The sequence below is a fragment of the Blennius ocellaris genome, assembly GCF_963422515.1.
Source record: "Blennius ocellaris genome assembly, chromosome: 5".
Taxonomy (NCBI): Eukaryota; Metazoa; Chordata; class Actinopteri; order Blenniiformes; family Blenniidae; genus Blennius; species Blennius ocellaris.
Window position 1 is genome coordinate 28,862,093 of NC_137654.1, and position 26,185 is coordinate 28,888,277.

Below are 26,185 nucleotides of genomic sequence, written 5' to 3' on the forward strand. Positions count from 1 at the left end.
ACTCAAAAATAAGGTTTCGGCTCACATTTCATATTAAAAATTAATGATTTTCTGCTCTGCTCTGCAGGTATTTCTCTTCCCTGTCAGTCCATCTGCTCCATCTGGACATCAGGGAATATGGGCAAAGAATTATAGAAAGGCATCCCCTTCCCCCCCCCCCAGGGGCTATAAATATGCATTAATGATTATGCAGAGTGATATAGTGGGTGGATTATACATGCATCTCGGTGAATGGTCAGTGACAAGCCTCCCCATAAAACAGATTGATGACCCTGGAGTGGAAATAAGGTCTCGGCGTATTAAAATTGATGCGGCTGCTTTCTTCCATTTCCATGAAATGCTGCTTCACACTGTCGTGAATATTTCCCGCCACCGAGAATAGCAGGGGAGACCTTGTTGATTTCATGTTTCTGGGGGTGTGTGACTAGACGGCTCTGCTCGGGGGGGTGGGAGAAGAGGGGGGGGGGGGGGGGGGGTTCTGAGACGCCAGCGCCCATCAGACTGGAGACGTGGTAGCGTTTCCTGTACTCCAGATGATAAGAAAATCATTATGTGACAATGCGGAGCTGTTGTTTCCTGTCCTCTCTCCCCACTGTGCTCCTTAATTAGAGTGTCTCTGGCTGTTTGGGAGGGTGGGAGGGTGGGTTGGGGGGCTGGGGAGGGGGGGATGGGGGGGGGTGGCTTGGCACATCAGCAGCCTGCCTGCCCACTCATCCATTCATCCTCTCATCTTCTGGTGCAAAAGTCACTCCGTCACAGAACATACCTGTGCTTGGGTGTGCAACTCCTCTCTCTCTCTCTCTCTCTCTCTCTCTCTCTCTCTCTCTCTCTCTCTCTCTCTCTCTCTCTCTCTCACACACACACACACAGACACAGTAATGAGGACCAGCTCCTCCAGACGTAACCTAGTTTGCATCCCTTTGAAGGTATATTTTTACACCTCCACCCAGTTTCCTCCCCATAAAGCCAAAGACGAATTTGATCTCCATGCAGTGAATTTGAAATTTTTCTTTTAGGAATAATAATAATAAACAGTGAGATTTGAGGATGTGTGTGCATGTATGTATGTAGACTGTGTGTGTGTGTGTGTGGTAAAGGGACAGGAGGAGGCTCCGGTGTATGTGTGTGTGTGTGTGCACACACTCTTTGTGTGACAGAATGTCAGCCCACGCCGCTGACATGCTCATTCTCACTGCCTGGGGCTGTTTGCTTTAGAGCAGCAAAGTGAAGGTGGGTGTGTGGGTGCTTGTGCCTCTGTGGCTTTTGTCTGTGTGCCCTTGACTGCATGTGTGTGTACAGTATGTATAGACATGCACGAGTCAATGCATACGTGTATGTGTGTGTGTGTGTGTGCAGGCACTTTCTCTCATCCTGTGCTCTGATTCATCGCCTGGGTTACGCGGCTTTTTGTCTGCCCGATTGAGCAGAACAGACCCTCTGCTTTTCTTAGCAATGCTGACAGATTTACTGACTTACTCCACTGACAGGACACAACAGCCGAGCTGGCATCTACCGGGGTTCTTTGGCCAGGCTTTGTCAGCGCCACAGATTGAAAGCTCGGCTCAAGCTGTTCTTCATTAGCAACCGCCGAGTTTCTGCGCGATGTGAGGAAATCGGCTCTGTCACTGATGTGGGATATTATAGTGGCAAAAAAAAGAAAAGAAAAGAAAAATCAATGGAGACTCGTCTGTGTCTTGATTTGTGTCTTCTTGAATTCGTGCACGCACATATTTGTACATATGTACGTGTGTGTGTGCTGACATATGTACAATGCAAATCGTACACAACGGATGTTGTGTTCCTGCGTGGAGCTGTAAACACGTCTGTCCCCCTTTATCTGCGTATACACACACACACACACTACAACGCATAACACACTGGCAAAATTTTTCACCACGCACGTAAAAACGTGATCACACACCCACAAATCTCTGAGCACACGCTGATATGTACATACAAATCTGTGTACCCGCTGGTCTAATATGCACACAAATGGAGAGACAAACAAACAAAACCACACACACACACACACACACACACACACACACACACACACACACACACACACACACACACACACACACACACACACACACACACACACACACACACACACACACACACACACACACACACACACACACACACACACACACAAGCACACATCAATTTGCCCGTAACAGCCACATGCGTTTGTCCTCGGAGACAGTAAATTAAACTGTGTCTGGCAAACAGCTCCTGCGGGTGCGGCGCTCTTATCAGTTGTTTATCATGTTTATCTCCCAGATTTGTGGTCTCGTCGGCGTGAAATTGGAGTGCGCGTAACAAAAATGAAAATATTGGACAAAAGAGCTCGAGAGGAAATCTGCAAACGGCCGAGCGTTTCAGGACGTCGTTGATGAAAGGAAGAAGACGTCCCTCGGTGCCGCTCCCCGTCTGGGGACTCGGCCTTGGACGTCCAATATCAGGCTGCTTCGTATGAAAGCAGCTCAGTCTGGCTGTCATGACAACCGGCATGGCCTTTCTGTCATTTTACAAGCACAAATCTTTACCAAGGCCTCTTTTTTTTTTTGTCTTCTTCTTCCTTTCAACTGCCGTTTAGAGCTTCTGTTGCGTTTGCAGCAAAAAGAAGCTGGAAGAATTTCCTCCTTGTTAAAAAAAAACACCGAAGACGTCAATCGTCCACAGGTGGAAAATGAAGTTATCCAGAGACACTCTGTCACTAATAGGCTCGTCTGCTGCAGCGTTGACACAGAGGAAAGTTTCAAATGAATTGAAAGGACGGGTTGTGATTTGGGCCTAAGAATCTGCAGCGAGGAGATTTCACTTCATGCATTTACGTTAGGATTTAGGAAATGAGTGCTTCACGTTGTTTTTCACAGACTTACCAGATTGTAAGAAGAAGAAGAAGAAGAAGAAGAAGAAGAAGAGGAAGAAGAAGAAGCTCCGGATCAGTCGTGGGCACAAGCTGGATGATGGAGTTGCTCAAGAAAAAACCCCAAAACAAAACTTGTATATTTCTACATGGTCGTGCCAAAGTGTGGTCTTGCTCACTTGATTCCACTCGTTGGCAGAGACAAAGGTTTCATCTGCCAGCGAGCGACGGGACAGTTTGTCTCTAACCGTGGACAGACCTAGATTCTCGTCCCTGGAAGGATCCGGCTGCACCGGCACGTCTCCCACATTTAAGACCTGCGGAGTTTAAAATATGTGTGCGGAGTCGTCGTTCTGGGACGAAGGAGGCGTCTTTACACAGCCCCGTTTTTTTTCTTTTTTGTTGTTGTTGTTGTTGTTGTTTGTCTGTTGATGTGGAGACGTCAGTCTTCTGAGTGGGCTCAACGGGAGCTTCTTACCGTCAGCCGATAGAGCAGCTGCACTTCGCGGCAACAAATCTGCTCACTCAGCAGTTTGGACGTGGAATCACAGGAGCAAACCGAGAGCTTAATCATGTCAGATAATTATAGCGAGTGTTGGGGATGATGTGCGAGTTGCAATTTCTACTACGGTAAATCATCCTGTGATGCATAAATCAAGTGTGAGTCAGAGAGAGATTATGATATTTACAGCACGGCACATTTTCTTGAGAATAGTGCGTGTGTACAAACAGTTTAGTCGATTATTCCATTCTGAGGCAAAATTAACTTAGTTTTATTTGTAGATATTGATTTAAAAGAAACTAAACAAAACCCTCTTTTATAATATATTGTGATGTAAGATAGAGTATTTATGATTTCCAAGTGAAAATGATTGGGATTAAATCAAGACAGGCTTGAAACATAAACGGTTTGAATATGTGTACTGAGCAATAAAGCAGAGATACACAGACAGACGAACCGAGGGTTCAAATGCTCTGCAAGGGGCTAATGAGACACAGCAAGCAACAATCAGGGGAAACCAGGGGAGGCGGAGCAACAGGACACAGAACAGGCGGCGACCGCAACGCCAGCCGAGAGGATGGAGACGGGGCGAGGCGCAAACAAAATACAAAAAAACTGAACTATAAGAGGATCTCGGAGAATAATAATTCTGTTTGGAATGCGAGAGGAAATGGAGATCGATGGTGTGACGGTAACAACGGTCTGATATGGAAGATTGACTCTCTGAATAGAATCGTAGTCCTCAGATACAGTTGCCCCATTGGGAAAGTCCATGCCGGAACTGAAGAGGAGCCAAAGAGAAGATGGTGGAACCTCTGAATGTGGAGCATCGGTGCACGTTCTGTCGTGGCTGTAGAACAACAGACCGGCGCGTTGTCCATATTGTTTTTAATTTGTTTTGAGGTCTTGCATCACCGGATCACATGAGATGGTAGGAGCTGTTTGAGGAGTTGCCTTTGTCTCCTCTTCTGGTCCCGATTTCCCTCAACGGGGTGTGTTGAGGTATAGCGAGGGAGGGCGGAGGGTTTGGGAAGGTGGAGGGTTTGGGAGGGCGGAGGGTCTGGGAGGGTGGAGGGTTTGGGAGGGCGGAGGATTTGGGCGGGCGGAGGGTGGAGGGTCTGGGAGGGTGGAGGGTCTGGGTGGGCGGAGGATTTGGGAGGGCGGAGGGTGGAGGGTCTGGGAGGGCGGAGGGTTTGGGAGGGTGGAGGGTCTCTGCCTTTTGACGTCGATGAGGATGAAGGCCTCCGGGTGGGAGAATTCGTATGTCGGGGTCTTACAGAGGTGATACAGGAAGAATGTCGAGGTGTGGTGCAGGATTGTTTCTCTCATCCATCCATCCATCCATCCATCCATCCATCCATCCATCCATCCATCCATCCATCCATCCAGGGAGTGACATGGAGGAACCACATTAGTTAAACACTACGTCGACTCGCCCTCCCTTAAGGGCTCTTGTGAACATCAGAGGCCGTGTCGGTGATTACAGACAGGCGGAGGAGAGGCTGAGCCTTTAAACCTCGCCTGTGCGGCATACTGATGTGCCTCTGCCTTGATGCCGACTGTATCACGGGAGAAAGGATCAGAACTGCGAGAGAGAGCGAGAGAGAGTATTTACTTTCCAAAGCTGCCCCCACCCCCCCCCAGAGCAGCTGTGTATAAAAAAAACCCAAAAAAGAAGCAATGTGTGAGTCAAAGAGGAATAAGAAACAGAAGTGAAGAAGACGCAGCCTTCGGGAGGGAGGGTGCAGACAGATGGCAGATGAAAATCCTCGGCGGGAATGTCTTTGGAGCTGACGTGTTGCATAGTAACAGACTGCATCCCTGTATGCAGAGACACCGTATTGATTAGAAACTTCCCTTTCATCTCAAAGCGCTTCATTTTCCCCCACCTTGTTCAAAGGTAACGGTTCAATCATAAACAACTCAGAGCCTCGGTTATTTCACGCCGGCCATCAAGACGTGGTCTAATTGGATAATGAGGAGGGAAAGTTGGAGTAACGTCGGGGAAGAAGACTCACCCACATCAAACGGGAGGCTGATACCCGCCGTCCTTATTCTCTGAAATATTTATTCAGACTTCCTCGTTACCAACAATACAGCCCCGGCGCGGCCGCGAGCACCTCACGTCGAGAGACGCCTTTAATAAGCAGAGCGGGTCTGGAGAAAGCGGAGTCCAGTAAATTTCAATCTCTTTGTTCCGAACAGGATGTTATATCACATTATTTATTCATGGCCGTAAGCTGACAGGCGACGGCAGCTAATCTGGCAGCTAAGCGTAGTGTAATGAAAACATCATTAATATTGATGTCGCTGCAGCATCACGACGCCCCGAATGGACCCGTTTCTCTCCTGAACGTATGTAAATGTACGATTGTGGCGTTCTTCTTACATGTTGGCCAGAAAAAGGGAGAATCTGTCGGGCAACTGGTGGGTCACATGTGGCTCCGTCCCCGTTCTCTGTTTCAAGTCAAATCGGGTCGTTTTTTTTGTGTGTTTTTCGTTTCAGAAAAGCTTCTCTTTTGAAAATTGTCTCCATTTACTATGGGATGAATCAGAAATGCCAAAAAATGAAGTTGTTTTCATGTTGGGCCACTAGTGGGTGCTGTTGTTTGTTTTCTTTTTGCTTTCAACCACACACACACACACACACACACACACACACACACACACACACACACACACACACACACACACACACACACACACACACACACACACACACACACACACACACACACGCAGCAAAGAACAATAAGCTATAAAAATTAAGGATGGATCAAGTTGGATTGTAATTACGGTGACTATCAAAATAAAACTTAAGTCCCAGGAGAATATGGACGGAAAGTCATGACGCTCTGGAGGAAACACTGTTCCATCTACTGAGCGTGTGCAGAAGAATTATCTACTAGCATTAGCACAGCCGCCATCTTCACGGAACTGGAGTGTTTCCAGAAAATCGCGCTTCCTCCTGTTTACACGATTTGGACCGTTTCCAAAAATAATAATGTAGTAATAATGAATTCTTACTTTCTTTCCTCTAAAAGCGATCACAGTTGGAGAAGACAGTCTGGAAGTAATAAATATTTAGTTTATTGAATCTCTTGCGTGTCTCTTCCTGCTGTTGTGTTCGCGCCGTACTGCGAGATAAAACCGACGTATCTTGAAAGGATTCCTGTAACCGCCGCGTGCTCGCTCTGCCTGCCTCTTCCTTTTCCACGTCAAAAAGCTAAGGGCATGTTTCTCCTCATACTTGTCAAGGCTGTTGTCATGACGACGCTCCCGATCATGAAAGTGATGCACATCAGCACACGAGATGCCACTTTTTTCTTTTCTTTTTTTTTTTTTTCTCCCCCAGAACAACTGAACTGTTAACTGCTTCCTCTGCGAAAGAGGGGCGAGACCATATATTCTCCTCCGACGGTTTCCCATCGGTTGCTTGGCTGATCTTCAGTGCAGCTCAGCTAATTTCACTTTCTTGTGGTTTGGTGGCGGCCGGCGGAGGGAGGCCTCTTATGTAATCTGCATCGGCTCCATGCTTCACTTCCCCCGTTGAGTGTGTGTACATGCGAGAACACCCCTCCAGTGTGTGTATTCCCAGTGACTCTACAGCTCCCTTGTCACTGAGGATCAACGTCGTCGCTGTGCTCAAGTCTTCCTTCCTTCCTTTCACACTCCGGCGTCCGCGTCTCACTTTTCACTTCGAACTTTCAGAAATGAGACTTTTAAAAGACCCCCGAGATCAAGCGAAGATATTTCATTCCTCTGTCCCCAACATTCCTGGACTGCAGAACCCCCCCCCCCCCCCCCCACCCCGGCTGAGCGGGAGCAAGAGTTACTGCTGGGTGGGAGGGGCCCCGTGGTTCCGTGCACGCCTCAATCCGAGCTGCACATGCAACCTACGGCCGCTAAAAGCACATGCTCCCGCCTGTAGCCATGGTTCCCTCCACAGGAGTGGCGAAGACAAAAATGAGCAGAGTGCTGCCTGCGGTAGCCTCGTCCTTTTGTGTGCCCCCCCCCCCCCCCCTCCCCACAGAAGCACAGCACAACAGTCGCACACATGCTGATGGAGATGCGCTCTCCTCCCTCCTAGGAGCCTCCATCCATCACGTCGGGCTCCCAGCACCTCATTACCTGCAGATTAAAAAAGCTCTGGTTTGTTTTTCACATGATCGCCGTGCAAAAAGTAAAACGAGAGCAGTGGAACGCGACACGGTGCAATTACGGGGTGATTATTACTGCCGCGCGGTCAGCCTGTTGAGGCTGACCTGATCTCGCTTTTTTTAATCAGCATGAAGGACAAAAGCATGTGGGCCCTGCTTATTGCTGCACCGGTGCAGCTGAGAGGAGAGGAGAGGACGGCGCTCGTGGGCACCGGGACTCTCCATGTTGTTTTGGCTCGTGCAGACACATGCAGGATGTGGCCTGTGGCCAAAATCCTGTGCGTTGGTGTGTGTGTGTGTGTGTGTGAGAGATTGTGTGTGTGTGTGTCCAGCACAGCGCTCCTCTTTACCCTCTCGTGCACAGTGTCACATGGTGCACAGCAGAGCACGCCTTTGCCTTTGTGTGTGGTTGCCCAGCGATCACAAAGAAGGACACAGAGCATGTTCATGATGCGTTTGTCCACTTTGTGCTCCTCGTTGAGGGCTTGGATCACCCTCACTGAGCCTCAGCTAACACACACACACACACACACACACACATATACACACACACACACACAGACAGAGCAGTTCACGTTCGGTGGAACAACTTGTGCTTTCCCACTGTGGCCACGGGGAACATTAAACAATTGCTCACATTTGACTGAGCTCATTGGCGGAGCTGCCAGGGAAGCACAAGGTCAAGAGAGAGCTCTATAGGGAGCGCCAGGTTTAGACGCAGAGGGGAGCTCGGGGTCAGAGGTCGCACACAGAAGATGTGGGGGGTTGAGAAGCAGCAGCAAAATGCCTGAATTATTCTCGTTGAGCGTGAAGACTAAACACAGCCGGGAGAATCCCGGCAGGTTGACTCAAATGAGGGTTTCGGTTCAGAACTTGTTCGCGAGATCAGAGGAAGTGAGGGCGTGGACGCGGTGCTTTCAGTTAAACGCCGACATCAGCAGATTGAGAACAAGATCATCAGGATGAACGGGACCCGACGAGCACATATATGCGCATTTCCAGATCTTTCGCATAAATTACACTCTCACAGTGCTGCGAGGCGGAGAGCCGGCAAAGGAGAACTATTAGCAAAAATAAACATTTAAACGAATTAGAAAGATTTTGAGGCCATTTGAACGACGAGGTTTTCAAGGGAAAACACGTAAAAATGGTTGTATTTGGGGCGTTTATGTAACTGGTGCCCAGAACCACTGAAAATCCTCTACTGTCCATACGGATGTCTGCGTACTGCCATTGTTTATGTTTATAGCGTTTTGTTCTCTGCTTCCATGCGTGTGTGGTTTCATTACAACCCCTCCACCCCCCCTCCAGTAGCACCCACTAGTGGCTCAACATGAAAAGTACATCATTTTCAGTATTTCTACCATTTCCATGGAAGAACGTTTCAGAACGTTGCCGTATAAATGCAAAACTTTTAACGAAAACACGTTTTCACTGGAAATGTTTGACGAAACAGAGGGACGTCTTCTCTGTAAAGTCGCAGTTCAATAACGATCCACAAATGATTTATTGCTGTTTTGACTTGCCTGTACAGTTGAAACACACACACACACACAAAAACCTGTTCTTCTTCATGTTTTTAAGATTCATGTTTATCACGATGCCGCGATCACGTCCTGATAATCCGGTTCCACGCCTGGTTTTTCAGGCGAGCCAAACTGGCTGAATGGGAAGTCGCCTGGCCGGGATGCTGTGGCCCTGATCTGCACTGCGGCAGAGGCTGAGACTCTGGTGTCTGAGAGAGAGAGAGAGAGAGAGAGAGAGAGAGGAAGCAGACCGAGCACACACTGCAGGACTCCACCTCTCATCACACCTCATCAGTAATCAAAGATAAGCACACACACACATCTGCACACGGCCGGGAGGCGGTTAAACAAGTCTTAATTGAAGCGCGTCTTGTGCACCTCTTCTTTTCGCTATGAAGCAAATATGAAGGGACAACTTACGCCTCGAACGCCTTGTGTCGGCGTGTCCCTGCGTAGTTATGCAAGGACACCCAGAACATGACTTTAATATCACTCCACAGCTCTCGGCGCTGCGTAAATCCCCTCAGATCAGCCCGTGCCTCTGACCGCCGTCCACACCTGAAGGGAAACCGTCCAGTCCAGCACTGACGCATCACTTTATAATCCTATTTGTTCATCTGCTGGCTGCACAAACGCTCCAGTCCAGACACAACATGCCCGTGGGTGGATGGTTTAATAAAGTGGTTTATTTTTGTCACAACAAATTGCATTTTTTTTTTTTTTTTTTTTCACAATCCAGATTGATATTGTGATTACTTAAAACCGTGTGCGAATTAAGACTGAATTCAATTTGCTTAATTGGCCAGATGGGGGTAAATCTCTGCCCTCTCTGGGTTCGGTGCACGCCAACATACAGGTCCCTGGTCGGCGTGACCCCGAGTGTGTGTGTGGAGGAGACAAAGACAAAGACCTTCCCTGACGGTGGCTGAGGACGGCAAAGATACGAACCAAGCGGTCGCCAAAAGCTGCCACTTCTCCTCAAATAAGGCCTGGAGATACGAAGCCACAGCTCAGTGGGCAATTGAACTCTGGGTGCCCGTCCAGATGTTGGCCTAATTTACCACGACGAGCAGCGTATGTGGCCCATTTACATGTCCTCACGCCCAGTGTGTGTGTGTGTGTGTGTGTGTGTGTGTGTGTGTGTGTGTGTGTGTGTGTGTGTGTAATTCACTTTGTTTTTGGCACAAAACGAGCAAAAGGCTGAGCTCGGGTTCGACGTGCCTAACCTACTTTTGTCTCAAGGTATTAGGAGGAGCTCATTTCAGATTTTCCAACACGATTTCAGCAGGTCATTGTGTCGTCCTCAGGGTTTCCTTGTAAGATGATTTGGAGTTTTTTTCTCAACTCGTGGCAGAGAAAGATCATCTGTGAACATCCAGATTATCTTTGCGGGATAAAGTTTCTCCTCCTGATCCAGAGCAGGTTTTACTCAAACTGAAATTTGAGAGCTGCTTGTTGTGCTAAAAACACGAAACCCACCCCGTATTTTCTTTTCACGCGACTCTGCAGTTTCGCTTTGGTTGGATCTCATCTTCACTTCGTCCTTCAACCAACCAGATTATTGAAGTTGAATTCGGTTTGTGCACAAACTAATAAACTCTATAGCTTGACTGGAAAGAAAAACACCTTTGTCATGATGCATTTCCCATCTACTCTTCTAGAAAAGCAAAAAAAAACAGTCTTTCCCTGAAGTCACTGGGCAAAGCTGATGAGCACAGTTTTGAGTCTGTAGTACGAAGACGTGCTGGTTTGCTCTGCTGGCTTCACCGCCACACTTAATGGCGTCCGGCCAGTTCGAGACACTCCTTACAGCTGGCAGTGGCCAGATGTGGCTGGTCTGAAGACATCTGGGCTATATCTGTCCGTCTGAGCAGGGGTGTCAAACGTGGATTCTTTCAGGGGCCACATGCAACCCAGTTTCATCTTGAGTGGGCCGGATTGGTTAAATAGTGCCATTAAAAACCTTTACATTTCAATTTTGAACGTGTATATTTCACACAAGTTACAAGTGAAAATGACCAAATTCTCAGCATAAAAGCCAGTTTTAACAGGGAAAAATGCATTAAAAAATTTTTTTTTTTTAAAGTCACCATGAAAATGTGGTTTTTGCTTACTGACTTTAAAAAATGTTTCCAATTTGTCTGAGGCTCACGCCGGCTGGTTTAGACCCACAGGCCTCATGTTTAACACCCCTGATCCCAAACTATTTTGTTCATAATCACCGGGTATTGTAACATTCCCGGTTTCTCCATGCCAATCATCATTATCCTACATGCAAACTTTTGTAAATCCCACCCCCCTGACACGTTTTCTCCTCTCAGCCTGTGATTATTCCTCCCCGCGCAGCGACGACGATCAGATTGCAGATCAGAGACGGAGTAATGGAAGATGACGGTTATCCCCTCATCCATTCCGATGTGAATTTGCTCCGTCCTTAATGAGACACGCGCCGCATGCGTGCAGCAACACAGAGTCAGTTAAAGGGATTATTAGCACTGATGGAGTGGAAAAGATAAGCTCTGCACCTCCTGCGGAGATGATAGAAGAGATGCGTTACAGTAAACATCTGCTCATCTTGATGTTTTAAAAAAAAAAAAAAAAAAGACCAGAAGAATTTAAAGGTGCCAGACAGGGCAAGCTTTAATCAGCACAGCAATAAACGCAAAAAAAAAAAAAAAATACAAAAAAAATACAAAAAAGATTTTAAACAAGGGTTCATGTCAATTACAAAAAAAAAAACAAAAAAAAAGATTACGAAATAAATATTCACATCAGCAACAATATTTCCATGGAACATCCTTCAGGATGCCTTACAGCGACTATAAAACAAAGACGGTATGTACAATCATACAGTTTCAATAGGACATGCTTCGGAGTTTAACGGCACCATTTTACCAAACACTGACTACAACACAAAGGCTGCATATTAACGGACGTGGTCATTGAGGCGCCACCACCTCCACCAGGCCCGGCGTCGGCTCCCTCATCCAACGAAGAAGAAAAAAACAATAAAAACATCGAGAAACGTTCCAGAACGAGCTCAGAGGAGGAACGACGCCGCCGCCGCCGCAGTAATAAAAGGAAGTGGGGATGTCCGCTCTGCGAGCGAAACCTCATCCATCCATACGGCCCGGCGGCTCGACGGCCGCGCGGCTCTGAACCGTTGCTAGGCGATGCCGAAGGAATTTGGTGTGCGACCATGGACTGGAAGCCTTTGTGCAAATCTCCACTCAGGAGTCGGTCCGCCGACCCCGGGGCTCGGCGGAGATGCAACGACCGTTTCCAGAAGCAAACAAGAAGGGGGCGGGGGGGCTGGAGGGGGGCTCACATCATGCTACTAAATGGACAAACATTACACACAAAACAAAAAGAGGAATGGAAAAATAGCTTTCTTTGGACAGGGCCAGCCTGTGCATTTTGACTACTTATTCTCCTTAGTTCCCAGGTTACAACCCCCCCCACCTCCCCCCCAACCCATCACCACCACCCCACCCCCCCACACACTAGCCCTTGATTCACAATAGCTCAGTGTTTTGAAGTGTTTCTCGAGATCCTCTCCTTGTATTCAGAACTATTTAGAAGTGACAGCAATGTGTGGCATCGTACCCGCTGGTTCTCTTCTGATTGATCGCACGACACCGTTCATCCAGTATAACATGAAGGGGGGTGGGGGGGTGGGGGGGGGTACGAGAAACACAAACCAGCAGCCTTATTGTACAGCAGAGATGGTTTTTTGGATCACTTTGAACGCGGCGCGGCGCCGGAGAGCGCTCGCGGCGCCACGCCGTTCACAAAGCCAGCGTCCGTATTGCCACGCAGGCTGCCTTGCACGAAATCGTTATTGCTCAATGGTTCGAAGCACAGAGATCGATGCTGCGACACACGCGCAACCACCAAGCCAAAGATTTAAGCTCACAGTAGCGTCCAGTTTTTGGCTCCGCTCAAGTCGCCGTAGCCTACAGTGAGTGCTGCTTATTGGAGGTCGACGGATTCAACGAGTGCAAAACAAAACAAAACAAAAAAAAAAAAAGTCGAGTTGTCTCGGGAAGAAGAGAGTCGGGTTGGGAGTGCTACATTGGCTCGATGCAGATGCGAGAGAACTCCAACAGGCATTTTACAGTAAATACAGGATTTTAAATCTCAATAACCACCGGGAACAGGATTATGAAAGGCATCGTTTTTGTTTACCCCCCCCCCCCCCCCAGAAAAAAAAAAAAAAAAAAAAAAAACTGCATACAATTTTGAGACTCGCTGATAAAATCGGTCAACAACAAAATGCTACAAATCTTTTCTGAAGAACCTTTGATTAAAAAAACTAAAACAAAAAAACACCAGATAGTTGTATCGTATCTTTTAATTAAACTCGCCCCTGAACAGCTCCACTACTGAGCCACGTACACGTCTGCTCCTGGTCACAACAAAAAGCCTCTTTCCCCTAATTATTAATCCCATCAGCAAAAAAACAACAAAACAAAAACAAAACACACGAGTGGAGCAGTGGCGGCAGAGACACCGGAAGCACAGCTCGGCTTTCCCCACCGTGTCCTCGTGACCCATTTCCGTCCAGAGCGGCTCAACCAGGCAGGTTGAGGCCAGCCTAGAACGCCGTCTGCCCTCTCGCCGCGGCCATAAACGGGAAGGACGTGGCTCTCGTCTTTACAGGGGGGGGGATACTCCCAACCGCCCAGCGAGGACGGCGTGCGGGATTCCGATCAATTCCCGCTAATCTCATGCTAGATTTTTTATTATTTTTTTGTAATTTTTGTACTTAGAAAAATATCCACCGACCTGTCCGAGAGGCTTTTTACATCACAAGATTGGACGTCACGCGCTGCACATTTCCATTTTCGGACTAAGTCGGCACGTGCCTATAGATATTAGAGTCAGACGGATGTGACACCATTGTAGTTGCATACGGTTTTACAGGCGACGGATGATCGAACCTCGATTCAAAAGCAAGAGAAACGGTTGGGGGGGGGGGGGGGGTGGGGGGAGGTGGATGTGCGCTGGAAGGTCTCAGGAGCAAGTGGACAGCGGGGTGTCCGCCTCTTCTGAGGGGGCGTTTGGTTTCCGGGGGGGTGAGGGGAAGGATTCAGCAGGCGGCCCTGATAAAACCATCGTGCCCACCCCCCCTTCCCCGAGACCAAAGAGGCAGGGGGGCCGGGGGTCGCGTGTGAAGGCCTGCAGGTCCCGCTCACATGACCGAGCAGCTCTTGGCCTTCTCCTTCTTGAAGGTGGAGGAGAGCAGGTCTGACTTGCTGGGCAGGTGGAGCAGTCTTTTGGAGAGGCGGCGGGTGGGGCTGGGCTTGGCGAGGGGCTGCAGCTTGTTGATGCAGGCCATGGCAGCGGTGCGGAAAACGCTGTGGATGCTTTTCTCCGAGGTGAACGCCGAGCACTCCAGGTAGGCCTCCGCGCCCAGCTGCTTGGCCATGGCAGAACCCTGCGGAGGACGGAGACATGAGGAAACAACCGTCTTCACGCGGGTTTACCGTTTTATTTGTGCAGATGAATGGAGGACGGCAGGTCCTAAACAGGCTGTCCTCTCTCGCCGGTTCAGAGACTGGAAATCTAACTGGATTAATTTGTTTTTTTTGAAGGAAGACGTGTAGATAAATCCCTGGAGAGTCAAGAATAACCATTGAACAACCCAAGAAACTTATGTTGTTGGCAAACATAAGGCACGTGGGCCAAAACTGACCCGCATGAGGCTCCAATACAGCCAAACGGTAAATACTTCAAAGGAAACATTGATTAAAAAAAATAAATACATTTCTTAAAAGTAGTGGACAACACTGAAACCTGAGCGGAGATATCAGTGATGCTTCCATTAAAGCTTGCATGCTAGCATTAGCATCAGCGCCATGCTGTCAGGGCAGGTTTGTAAAAACACCTGTAATGCAAAAGTAATATGAGACGTTTCACTACATTTTGCACAAAAACGTTTTATTAAAATTGGCTTTGTGTTGAAATTGTACTCTGTTGTATTTTTGGAACAAATCATAAAACATTTTGACAAAACAATTTCTCAAAACTTGCACTTTTTTTTTTTTTTTTTAAAAGGGCACTATTTTACCAGTGACGTCTCGCTTGTCCAAAAACATTTCTAGCTTCTCCTCCATTAGAATACTGGATCCTAGGAGCCGCATTCAGAATCTGCTGTGTCTGCGTGAGCTGGACTGGCTCCGCCCCCACACACGCCCATCTATGGGAAGAAGAGGAAGTACTTCCTCTCGTGGTGCCATGTGCCAGAGAAGAGCTGCCTAATTGTGGGAGGAGTCTACCTTGATTGTGATTGGCTAAAACTCCCGATGACACTACATAGGGTTTGATTTCTGATTGGCTGCTTGGAGCAACACACTTTTTAAAACCTGGAACAAGCCGGGGAGAGAGAGGACACACTTTCTTCACTTCGGGGACGTCGTTCCAGGTGTGGAGACGATTATCACTGCTGGAGAACCTTTAGAACGTTGCATAATACGACTCGTTTAACTGTAGTTCTATTCGACCCATTTTGTTTGAACGTTTTCCATGATTTCCTTGCATGTGTTCGTCAAGTCTCACCTGCTCGTAGGTGATGGGAGTTTGCTTCTGATTGGAGAGCTCCATCAGCGTGCAGACGTCTGTGCGGAGGTCGGTCTTGCAGCCGATGAGCAGGATGCGTGTGCTCGGGCAGAAGTCCAGGATTTCGGTTTTCCACTGTGAACACAAACCGGCAAGTTCAGTGGCTCAGTTATTCCCCCCCTTCTTTTTCTCCAGGCGCAAAGAAAGAAAGAAGAGGTTCACCTTCTTCAGACTGCCGTCCACCGTGTCTGGACGGCTGATATCAAAACACAGCAAAACTGCATCCGAGTCGCTGTAGCAGAGAGGCCGAACGTTATCGTAGTACGGAGAACCTGGGCGGGTAAAGAAGAGAGGAACAGTACAGGTTAGATGGAAAATTATGGAATCATCTTATATCTTAGTCACTTTCAAATAGTTATCACAAATAATATTTGTCAAAAGAAATCGAGGCCTCTTGTACAGCTTTTGCATTTTTGTAAAGGTTAAACACCTGTGGATTTATCAACCAATATCGTTTCTAAAACAAGTCAAAACAGACTATTTGGCTTGAATATTTTATGACGCATAATTCTCTTTTTAGTAAAACTGCAGGAAAATGTTTTTAAAGCATGTAAATATTGACTTTTAACATAGTATTTCTATTGATTTTGGAAATTAGAAACTTGAATTTCCCATGGGGATTAATGAAGTATCCATCCATCCATCGTAAAATGTGTAAAAAAAAGACGCAGTGAGCAATTCATTCATCGACATAATTTGACGTTGGAGATCTTGATTGTTGAGGCCGTGTGTGAAAACACCAGCAGGAATCGCGCGTCGTCACAACAACTTCCCCTGTTGCTTCTTTCAGACGATCCAGCACCGAATCCTCCTCCAGCTTCTCTTGCGGTTCGATTACGCAAGTGGAAACGGTAGAGCAGACGCTCCCACTCATGCTCAGAATCCTTAAGTAAGCCCCCCCCTCCCAAAAAAACCAAAAAAAAAAAAAAAACAACCTCCTGCGCTCGGTGAGCGATACCTCCGCTCCCTCTGTTACCACAGCAACAGCCTTGGAATCCTCCGTCTGCATCAGGCTTCCCTCCCGCCTCCCAATAAAGGCTTGAGTGCCAATCAATCATTTTACATCACAAGCTCCGCCCACCAAACGCCGGGGACATTCCCGTCCTCTGCAGCACATTTGGGGGTCCACACACACACACACACACACATCTGATAACATACACTCGCCATTTAAAAATGTGACAGCAGCCAGAGGTGAAGCCAATCCGTTATCGGATGAAACAGAAAAAAAGGGGGGGTGGGGGGGCTGGGATTACCATGTTTACTTTACTCTGCATGTGGAACCCGAGAAGGAATCCAGTGTTCCTCTTATAGCTCACAAAAGCAGCCGGTGTAATCCCTCATTACACAACCATCCTAATTGATTCATAGTGCAGGAAAAAATATATATAGAATAAAAAAAAAACAATCCTCGAGCAGGGGGTGTGAGTGGGAGGGGGTGGGCATATGAAAAAGCTCACACAACGCGGATGTGTGTATATACGAATCAGTTTCATGAATACTTAATGATTTTCCACATTATCAAAGGGTAAAACTGAATTTGCCAGCTGCCGGGTGCCGCCAGTGGAATAATGACAAGCTGTGATTAAATTCCTCAGGACATGGAGTCCTGAGGAAAGTAAACACTGCTGCAAAAGAACAAAGGGACACTGCTTTTTTTGTATTATAACTTGTTTCTGACGCCTTTAGGAACAGAAGAGACGGTGTTGCAGTGTTGATGATTTACGGAAAGATGACAGGATCACCACAAACAACATCCACAAAACTACATCATTTCGCATTTACTGACTGTGAAAATTGACCCACATTAAAATCCAGAACAATTATCACTACTGGGATGACGAGTGTGTGTGTGTGTGTGGAGTTGCAGTAGGAAGCTGCTGAGGGGTCGTCACTTGGACAGAAAACGGGGCGTGATCCCGCATTAAATGGCCTCTGATCAAAATGCAGAAATCAATAAAAGACGCCGCACCGGGGGTCCGAGAGCCTTCGCAATTAAAGCCGACAAAATCAGTCACCCTGCCAAGGTGGAGGGGAGACGGAGGGGGGACGTCCAGGCATTTATGTTTTTTCCCTCCCCCACGTAAATCAATTTTATCTTCGGTTTGTGAACAAAAGGGGGGCTTCAATCTGAGCGTATGGGTCTTGCATCAGTGTGTAGATGAGATATTTGAAGTGTATGTTATCCCTGTATAGTCCCCCCCCCCCCTCCTCGACACTCCAGGATTCACATTCTAACCCCGGGAAGAAGAAGAAAGAGCGTCGCCCCACTGAGGCACATCAAAACCAGCCCTCCTGTGCCATTAATCCCTGCAGTCTGATATCACAACCAGTCACCAGCTCTTCGCCGGTTATTTTTTTTTGTGTTTCCTCCCCACGACAACGGCCCAGAGTGCTCCGGATGGATAGATCAATGCAGAGTGGAGAGCTTCCCCTCCTTCTCCACGGCAGACGGAGGGTTTTAGCGGCGCGGAGAGCAAAAGAAAGCAGCATTAAAAAAAATAAAATTCTCGCCGTCGAGGCTCCACTTCATCCGTCTGGCCGGCGCCGTGCCCAGAGCCAGCCTGGAAAAGTGGGCCAGAGAGTGGGAAGTGGGCTTCCCAGGCTGAGGTGGTGGTCGGGGCCTCCTAGGTGGGGGAGGGGAGGGGGGGGGGGCATTCCGTGTGCATGTGGCACTTAAAAATCAAGTCATTAGCACTCCTCCCCTTCGCAATGAGAGCACAGGGGTCAGACAGATTAATGACCCGGTGACTCACAGGTTTTGGTGGAGGAGAGCGGCGCTGCTGCTCCTCCACCCACACTTCAGCTAAACTCCACCCACTGGGAGCTGCTGCTGAGGAGGATAGCAGCTTCGCAGGCCATCCAAGGGGAAGACACACTACATTGCATCAGACAGTTGTTCCCTCGTTTCACATCAGCCGGGGAGGACGAGCGTCGTCGACCCCCCCCCCCCCCAGGGAGGAGGAGGAGGACGGCTCTTTGTTCCCGGGCATCGCCACATCTGAACTGTTAACAAGCTTTGGTTTGACACCGTCGGAGGTAATGACGCTCTGGAGCTCGCTCAAACAACTGAGCCTTACAAAAAAATAAAAAGACAGCTGCGTTTCCTAAACTCCTTCACAAAGTTACAAGAAAACTCCCAACTAGTCCTCAAAGGTGCATAATCGCTCTGGGACGCTTTCATAAAAAAATCAATCCTTTATAGAGAAATTAATTTAAAGCTGGAAATGCAAAATTTTCTTTGAGATTAAGAAAAAAGGAAAATATAAGAATTGTAAAGTCAACAAGAAAATGCTTTAAATGTTATAAGTATGCATTTTTTTAAAAAAGGTATAAAGTGTAATAATGACCAAAATTACATTGCATAAGTGTTAAAAAAAAAAAAAAAAAAAAGAATCCTGTCATTTGAGGTCTTAAAAATGCTTCAATCCTGTTGCTTCATTTAAAATCACCACAAGGTTTGATTGTCCTGTAAAATATGCGCTTTTATTAAAAGAAATTGTGACCCTATATTAGTGAGTTCTAATGAAAACATCTGGAGCTGATCAACCCTGTTGAAGGATTCAAGTGTTTAGAGGAAATAAACAACATTTATAATGAATTAGTTCAAAGTCAATAATGCTCGATATGTTAGTAATGACTGAAACTGTCCGAGGCGTCGCCGGTCCTCCAGGTTCAGCTGGACAAAGTTGTAAAGAAAACTAAACCCTAAAAGTCCCGACAGGCGAAGTGGATGTTTAATAACCAGCAGTGTGATTCTCACCTCTCAAAGACTTTCCTTTACAATTAGACAAATTGTTTCATCAGCTTAAATGGACTTTGGGTCGATTCCAAATCAATCCAGGTTCTACATCACACGATAAAGCGATTACATAATTCAGCAAGATCAGTGATCCTGAGATAAATTGCTCATGACCACCGTGAGATTCAGTATTTATGAGGACAGTGGACACCGTCCCGCCGTCCCCCTCGTCTGCACGTCCCATCAGATGGATTGATTTTAATCCACGATGAAGGTGAGGAGGTCAGTCTGATCAATGCAGAGGAGCTGGGATGAGGAGGAGCGCCTCAGTGTGGCAGAGAGGACACTCATTTTGTCCTGGTGTCCTTGAGCAAGGCATTGAACCCCAGACCGCTCCCAATGGATGGATTGAGCACCTCCACTGGTGTGTGTGTGATATGGTCAGTGTGAAGATTTGGACATTTTCAGATGTTCTAAAGGATTTTCATCGACCAAAGTGCAGAGTTTAGACTCTGGAGGACATCGAGACGGAGCTTTGTCTCTTGTGTCACGTGACGAGACGCAGCAGAAAGAGAAAGACTTAGACAGAAATGACAAAAAAAAAACAAAAAAGAGAAACCGAGAAAGACTGAGACAAAGGACAGAAAGAGAAAGACAAAACAAGAAAGGACAGAAGGAGACAGACAGAGAAAGACAGAAAGGCAGATAGAAAGACGTAGACAGAGATGGGGCAGAAAAGAAAAAGAGAAAGAGAGAAGGATCTTTTCTTTTCTCAAACACTGACAAAGAGAAATAGACAGAGACAGAAAGAGAAAGAGAAAGTAAAAAGAGAAATAGAGAGAAAGTAAAAAGAGAAATAGAGAGAAAGTAAAAAGAGAAATAGAGAGAAGTAAAAAGAGAAATAGAGAGAAGTAAAAAGAGAAATAGAGAGAAGTAAAAAGAGAAATAGAGAGAAGTAAAAAGAGAAATAGAGAGAAGTAAAAAGAGAAATAGAGAGAAGTAAAAAGAGAAATAGAGAGAAGTAAAAAGAGAAATAGAGAGAAGGAAAAAGAGAAATAGAAAGTAAAAAGAAAGAAATAGATGGTAAAAAAAGAAAGTAAAGAGAGAAAGAAAGAGAAATAGATAGTAAAAAGAGAAAGAAAGAAATAGATAGTAAAAAGAGAAAGAAAGAAACAGAAAGTAAAAAGAGAAAGAAGGAAAGCGTGTCAGCCAGTGGGTCAGCCAGTGGTCCTATTCACCGCTAATCCTGCTTCATGCTGTTTGAGCGGCAGCATATGGAGGAAAATGCAGGTCACCAGAGTTTCTGAGCTCTTTTCTATCCGTCTGCTCTAGAAACCTTCCTGCCCCGCAGGATCTCTCTCCCTCCATCCATCATGCCTCAGCACCGAGCAAACCCTGCTCTCCAGACCAAAAGGTCCAGTCTGGGATTAAAAAAAAAAAAAAAAAAAAACAGGATTCATCCTGGGGAGGTAATTACTCGGTTTGCCTCTCGGGTTGTGACGACGCAAGGGGTAGAAATAGGAAAACGCACCAAAACACCGCAGCGCCTCTTACGTAAAGGATTTGCTGTAACGCAGACGCGCGTATGGAGAGGAGGCCGCGGCACGAGGCTGCAGACTCGACCAGCGCGAGCTGGAGGAGGAAGGAGGAGGACGGGGAGGGAGGAGCGGCGTTGTGCAGTGCAGCGTGAAGGGAATCAAACAGGTGCTGCAGACGCGTGCAGGCAGGATTCAGGTCAGCAGACCGAGCGAACGAACCAAATCTCCCCCGGAGATCCACGACGACACATTGACCCTCTTTTTCACGCTCGGCGCAAATGAACATATGATGCAGGAAGGTCTACGTCAACAAACGAGCCGAGCGGAATAATATGTGTGTGTGTGTGTATAGAGTTTGTTCACTGGGAGACTTGCTCTGCATTAAAATTCCTTTTTTTTTTTTTTTTTAAACCATTTGAAAAATCTGATCTTAATGAGTACATAAAAAAAAACATAAGGAGACGATATTAAACTCAACAAGTGTTCAACCTCGAGCTCCTTCACAACAATATAGATGGAAACAAAGAGGCCGACAGTCTCACTATGGAACATTTGACACAATGAAGCAATACATCACCCCCCCCCCCCCCCCTCTCACCCCCCACCACCCCATGCTGAGACTAATCCAGCATCCTTCAGGCAGAATCAGACATGGAGGAAGAAAGAAAAAAAAAAAAAGGAGATGAGTTACCTGAAGTGTCCCACAGACTGAGCTCCACTCGCTGCTCCTCCAGCTCCAGACAGGCGGTGTAGTTTTCAAACACCGTGGGCACGTAGGTCTGCAACAGGGGGGGCAATTAGCGAGAGGGGGGAGGGGGGTGGTTATCAACCAGGCAGCCACAGGTATAATCAAAGTTATCTACAAGTGCAAACTCGGCACCTCCACCTCTGAACAGCAAAAAAATAAAATAAAACAAAATGTTCCAGTCAGTTTTGAAAAATTCAGATTTCAATCGATCATGTGAGTCACTGCAGCTGCAGGAATATTCAGCGCAGAAAGAACAAAAAATAAATGCGTTTTTTGAAACTTGATCAAATCTTAACAAGCGTGTAAAACTTAAGTGTTCTTCCTTCGGTGATGACAAATAAAAAAAAAAAAAACAACAAGAACGACATTTGAGGGGAACTGCGCACCCGAACTGCGAGCGTCTGCAACATGCGCACCGTTTTCACTGCCATTTTTAACCATTTCAGGAGCGCAGCAGCGCCACTGCCTCAAAATACGCAGCTGCTGCTGCTGCTGCTCTTATGAGACGAACAAGAAAAAAAAAAAAAAACATTTATTCCACCAGTCGGACGCCTCACATACCTCCGGATAACAATCCTTCGCAAGGACCTGCAACATCGCCGTTTTCCCGCACTGGACGTCTCCCACCAGAACCAGTTTACATCTCACCACCAGCGGCTGCGTATTTCTCCTCTCCTTCATCCTGCTACCGAGCCACAGTTTTCCTTTTCTCCTATGCTGGGTGGTGGTGGGGGGGTGGATGCGGAAAAACAAACAAACAAACCCCCAAAATAAAAGACAAAAAAGAAAAGAGAAAAGCAGTTCAGATTGGGTCCCAGCGTGTCCGTGCGTCCCGGTGCTCGTCTTCCCGGTGGATGTCCGCAGTTGATCTGATTGAATTTGCCACTGCGGCGCTTTATACGGGCGGAGCGCAGCCAATCAGCGCGCGGGAGGCTGAAGGCGCGCCGACGTCCTGCGACGTCCTCCGACGCGCGTCTAATGACACGTTCTGCACGAGACTGCGCTCGTTCAACAGATTCCAGAGGACGTATTGCGACGTCAAACCCCAATTTACCAAATTAAACCATCATATGTTGTTGTTTTTTTCCCCTTCATAAAGATGAAATATTATATAATTTCAGGTCTTTTAAGAAAAACTAAACAGTATGAAAAATAATATGTTGTGAACAAACCTGTGGATTCATGCAGGGTTTTGACTAATTGATTCATTGATTGGTTGAAATGTTCATCATTGCAGCAGCAACACAAAAAATAAGAATGAACAATAATATAAAAACAATATTTAAACAGGTAATATTAGTAAAATAGAAACAAGATGGTGACTGTATTTTACAATAATCTGGACATCATTTGGATTGAAGTTTATTATTGCACAAAATCAATGAATGAATAACGTATTGGACATTTAAAAAAAATGCAGCGTCTTAAATTTTTTATCAAGCACATATAGTTCAATTAAACTGTCGATTCACAATGACACTAACTTTTTTGGAACTCCAAACTCCCCAGACAACAATCCCCCAAAGCTCCTTTAATCCACGATAACATGTTGGAAACTGTTAAATTCTACACACGTTATCTTAAACCTTAATCAGCGGTTATCTACTCCTGTCTTGATTCAATTATCACGACCTGCTGAACAGTGAGGCTTGTTAATGCAACACTGATTGTTTACTTTAATCTGCACTTCAGTCAAGGAGACATATACATTCATTAAAGTGAACCTGTGCGAACTACACAAACGACACGGGGGTAAACAGAAGTAGATATAAAGCAGGATTTGCAATTTTAAACGAATATACATCTTGTAATGTGCAGCGGTGGCACATTTCATCTCGGTCCAACGGTTTGGATTCAGGTCAGGAGTCATTAATGGCCACTTTCAATTTCGGCATGATGATACCGCCGCCATGCTTTACTGGCTGCTGACCTCTTGGGCCTCAGGAGAGCTGCTGAGTGTTTTGCAGGCTGGAAACATCACTCTACTACTTCCAGTTGCCCGAAGCTCTTCCCATGTCAATAAAGCCAACTGTTTTTGTTTTATTTTGTCGACGCGCTCGTCTCTCATTCAGTTTCTTGTAAAGTTCATATCCGACGGACATCTGAATTCAGATGTTGATCAATTATTTTTTTTGGATTATAGCAAATGAAATGTAACAGATGTAAACACTCTTTTGACACACTCACAAAGCATAATGTATATTATTGCAGGAAATTGAGATCCTCAACAAAAAAATCCCCAAATTCCACCTGCATCTTGAGGGAAGCAGGTGATCTGCACCTGAAAAATAGAACTTAAGGCAATAAATAAATAAATAAACAAATAAATAAACAAATAAATAAATAAATAAATAAATAAATAAATAAATAAATAAATAAATAAATAAATAAATAAACAAGCAACCAAAACACAAATAAATAAATAAACAAACAAGCAAATAAATGCATAAATAAATGCATAAATAAATGCATAAATAAATAAATAAATAAATAAATAAATAAATAAATAAATAAATAAATAAATAAATAAATAAATAAATAAATAAATAGAATAAACAACATAAATTGATAAATAACAGTTTGAAAAACTAATAAAAGTATTTTAAAAATTAAGAATTCAGATGTTTGAACATCAGTTGTGGGTCGACTTTGCGTATGTGATGAAGATATTGAAGATTTTTTTAAAAGAGGAAAACATTTACTTAACTGCAGCAGCACCTCCTCGATTCATTCTGACCAGAGTATTTTGTACTGGATTACTTTCCGCTGCAAAACGTGTCGTTTGTTTCTGAACCAACCACGTCCACTTGAGGAGGATGTTTACTGGAAGGTGTGACTCGTGTCATTAGTAGTGTTTAGTGTGACTTGTGGTGGGATGGTGTGAACACCCCTCCACCCCCCACTCCACCCCACCCTCCCCCCAAAAAACCCCTCTGGAGACACAGAGGCACTGACTTTCACACCCTGAAGGTTATCACTGGATGGGAACAGCAGCTCATTGTGAGGAAAAAAAAAAGGGGGGGGAATTAAAAGATAAAAGTCCATTATAAGTGGCTCACGTTGAGTCTGGTGGCCTTCTGGAGTCACTTCCTGTTGCCAATCAAAGCTTCCCGCCGCCGCCGCCCCCAGCAGGTCAAAGCAATTTGCCTTTGTTCGCAAACAGCCGATATCAGTCGTCTCCTCTCGCCGGGGGCCCCGTCGCTCTTTTATGGCCCAATATGTCACCTTGTCATCGCCCGATTGTCGGGGATGTGCCTCGGTGCCGAGGCGGGAAATATTTTATGGCGTTGTTAGCATTTCATTTTCGTCAGCAGCGGTTTTTCACAATTTATTGGTGACGGGAACATATTGTGACTGTAACAGGTTCAGCTCCTCCCAGTAAACGGTGGAGAGAAGTTTTTATTTGTGGTTAATTAATTCTGTTTTGATTTATGCCAAAGAAGATTAATCGGGTGAGGTTTTCATGGAGGGTAAATGATTTAACAATATGTACATGGGTGTCAGTTATAGTTAATACAGAGTGTTTAAAGTGGGAGGAAATAATGAAAGTTATCCATACAGCATCATAACAACAGTTTCTGATTTATATAAAGGAGAAAAAAAAGTACAGGATCAAACTACTAAATCGTTCCATCATGAATTTATCTTATATATGCAACACTTTATATTTTAGCTTTTCAGTTTTATGCATTTTTTTTTTTTCAACATGTGAGCAGCAGGTTTTGTGCTTCTCGTGGTGATTTCATGTGATCTCCATCCGTCCGTCCCTCGGGCAACATTGAAGCCTCGATTTTGAATTTGTACTTTTATTGTGATAGTTTAGTATACTGTAAGGAGTTCTATTTTGCTGATGGAGCAGTTTTACACCACTTGCCAGGTCCCCAAAGCACTTTACGGTTAATCACAGTCACCTATTCACACACTCACACACGAGGCTCACGTCCATCCAGCGGGAGCAGTTTGTTGGTTCAGTGTCTTGCTCAAGGGCACTTTGGCATACGGACAAAGCGAGAAGCCAAGAAATCAAGCCAACAATCAGGTCTTTGCACGTTCTCTGAGATTATATTGATTTTATTGAACGTTTCGTTTTGAGAAGTTAAACCAACTTCGGCTGAATTCATTAAAAAAGAATAATAAAATTGTTCACTCATGGTGGGTTAAAGCAATATATTAAGGTTGATCAACCATTGTGGATTAAGTTTGTGGAGTTGGCCCAATGGAATGTTGAGAGAAATACATTTAATCATGTGGAAATTCTGTCCTGGATATAATTGAGGCAATTCTTAAACAAAAGTTCCACATGAGACTGAAAGATTCAAGCAAAACTCGCCTCAGTTTAGAAACGACGTGTTTAATGAAGTGAGAAAACTTTTATAAATAAAGATGGACTTAGACAGATGGAAAGAGTTTTTTTTTTGGGGGGGGGGATAGTTAAATATTATGAACTCTCTCTAACCCACACACACACACACA

General features: G+C 45.8%; 1 protein-coding gene across 1 annotated transcript; it reads right to left on the minus strand.

The window, feature by feature from the left end:
- Window positions 1-14,257: 14,257 nt before the first annotated feature.
- Window positions 14,258-22,393, minus strand: rnd1b (Rho family GTPase 1b; the record flags this gene model as incomplete). Its single annotated transcript, XM_080497087.1, has 5 exons — window positions 14,258-14,503; window positions 15,625-15,759; window positions 15,847-15,956; window positions 21,656-21,743; window positions 22,274-22,393. 5 exons carry the CDS (start codon window positions 22,391-22,393, stop codon window positions 14,258-14,260), a joined length of 699 nt encoding a protein of 232 aa, XP_080353213.1.
- Window positions 22,394-26,185: the final 3,792 nt, after the last annotated feature.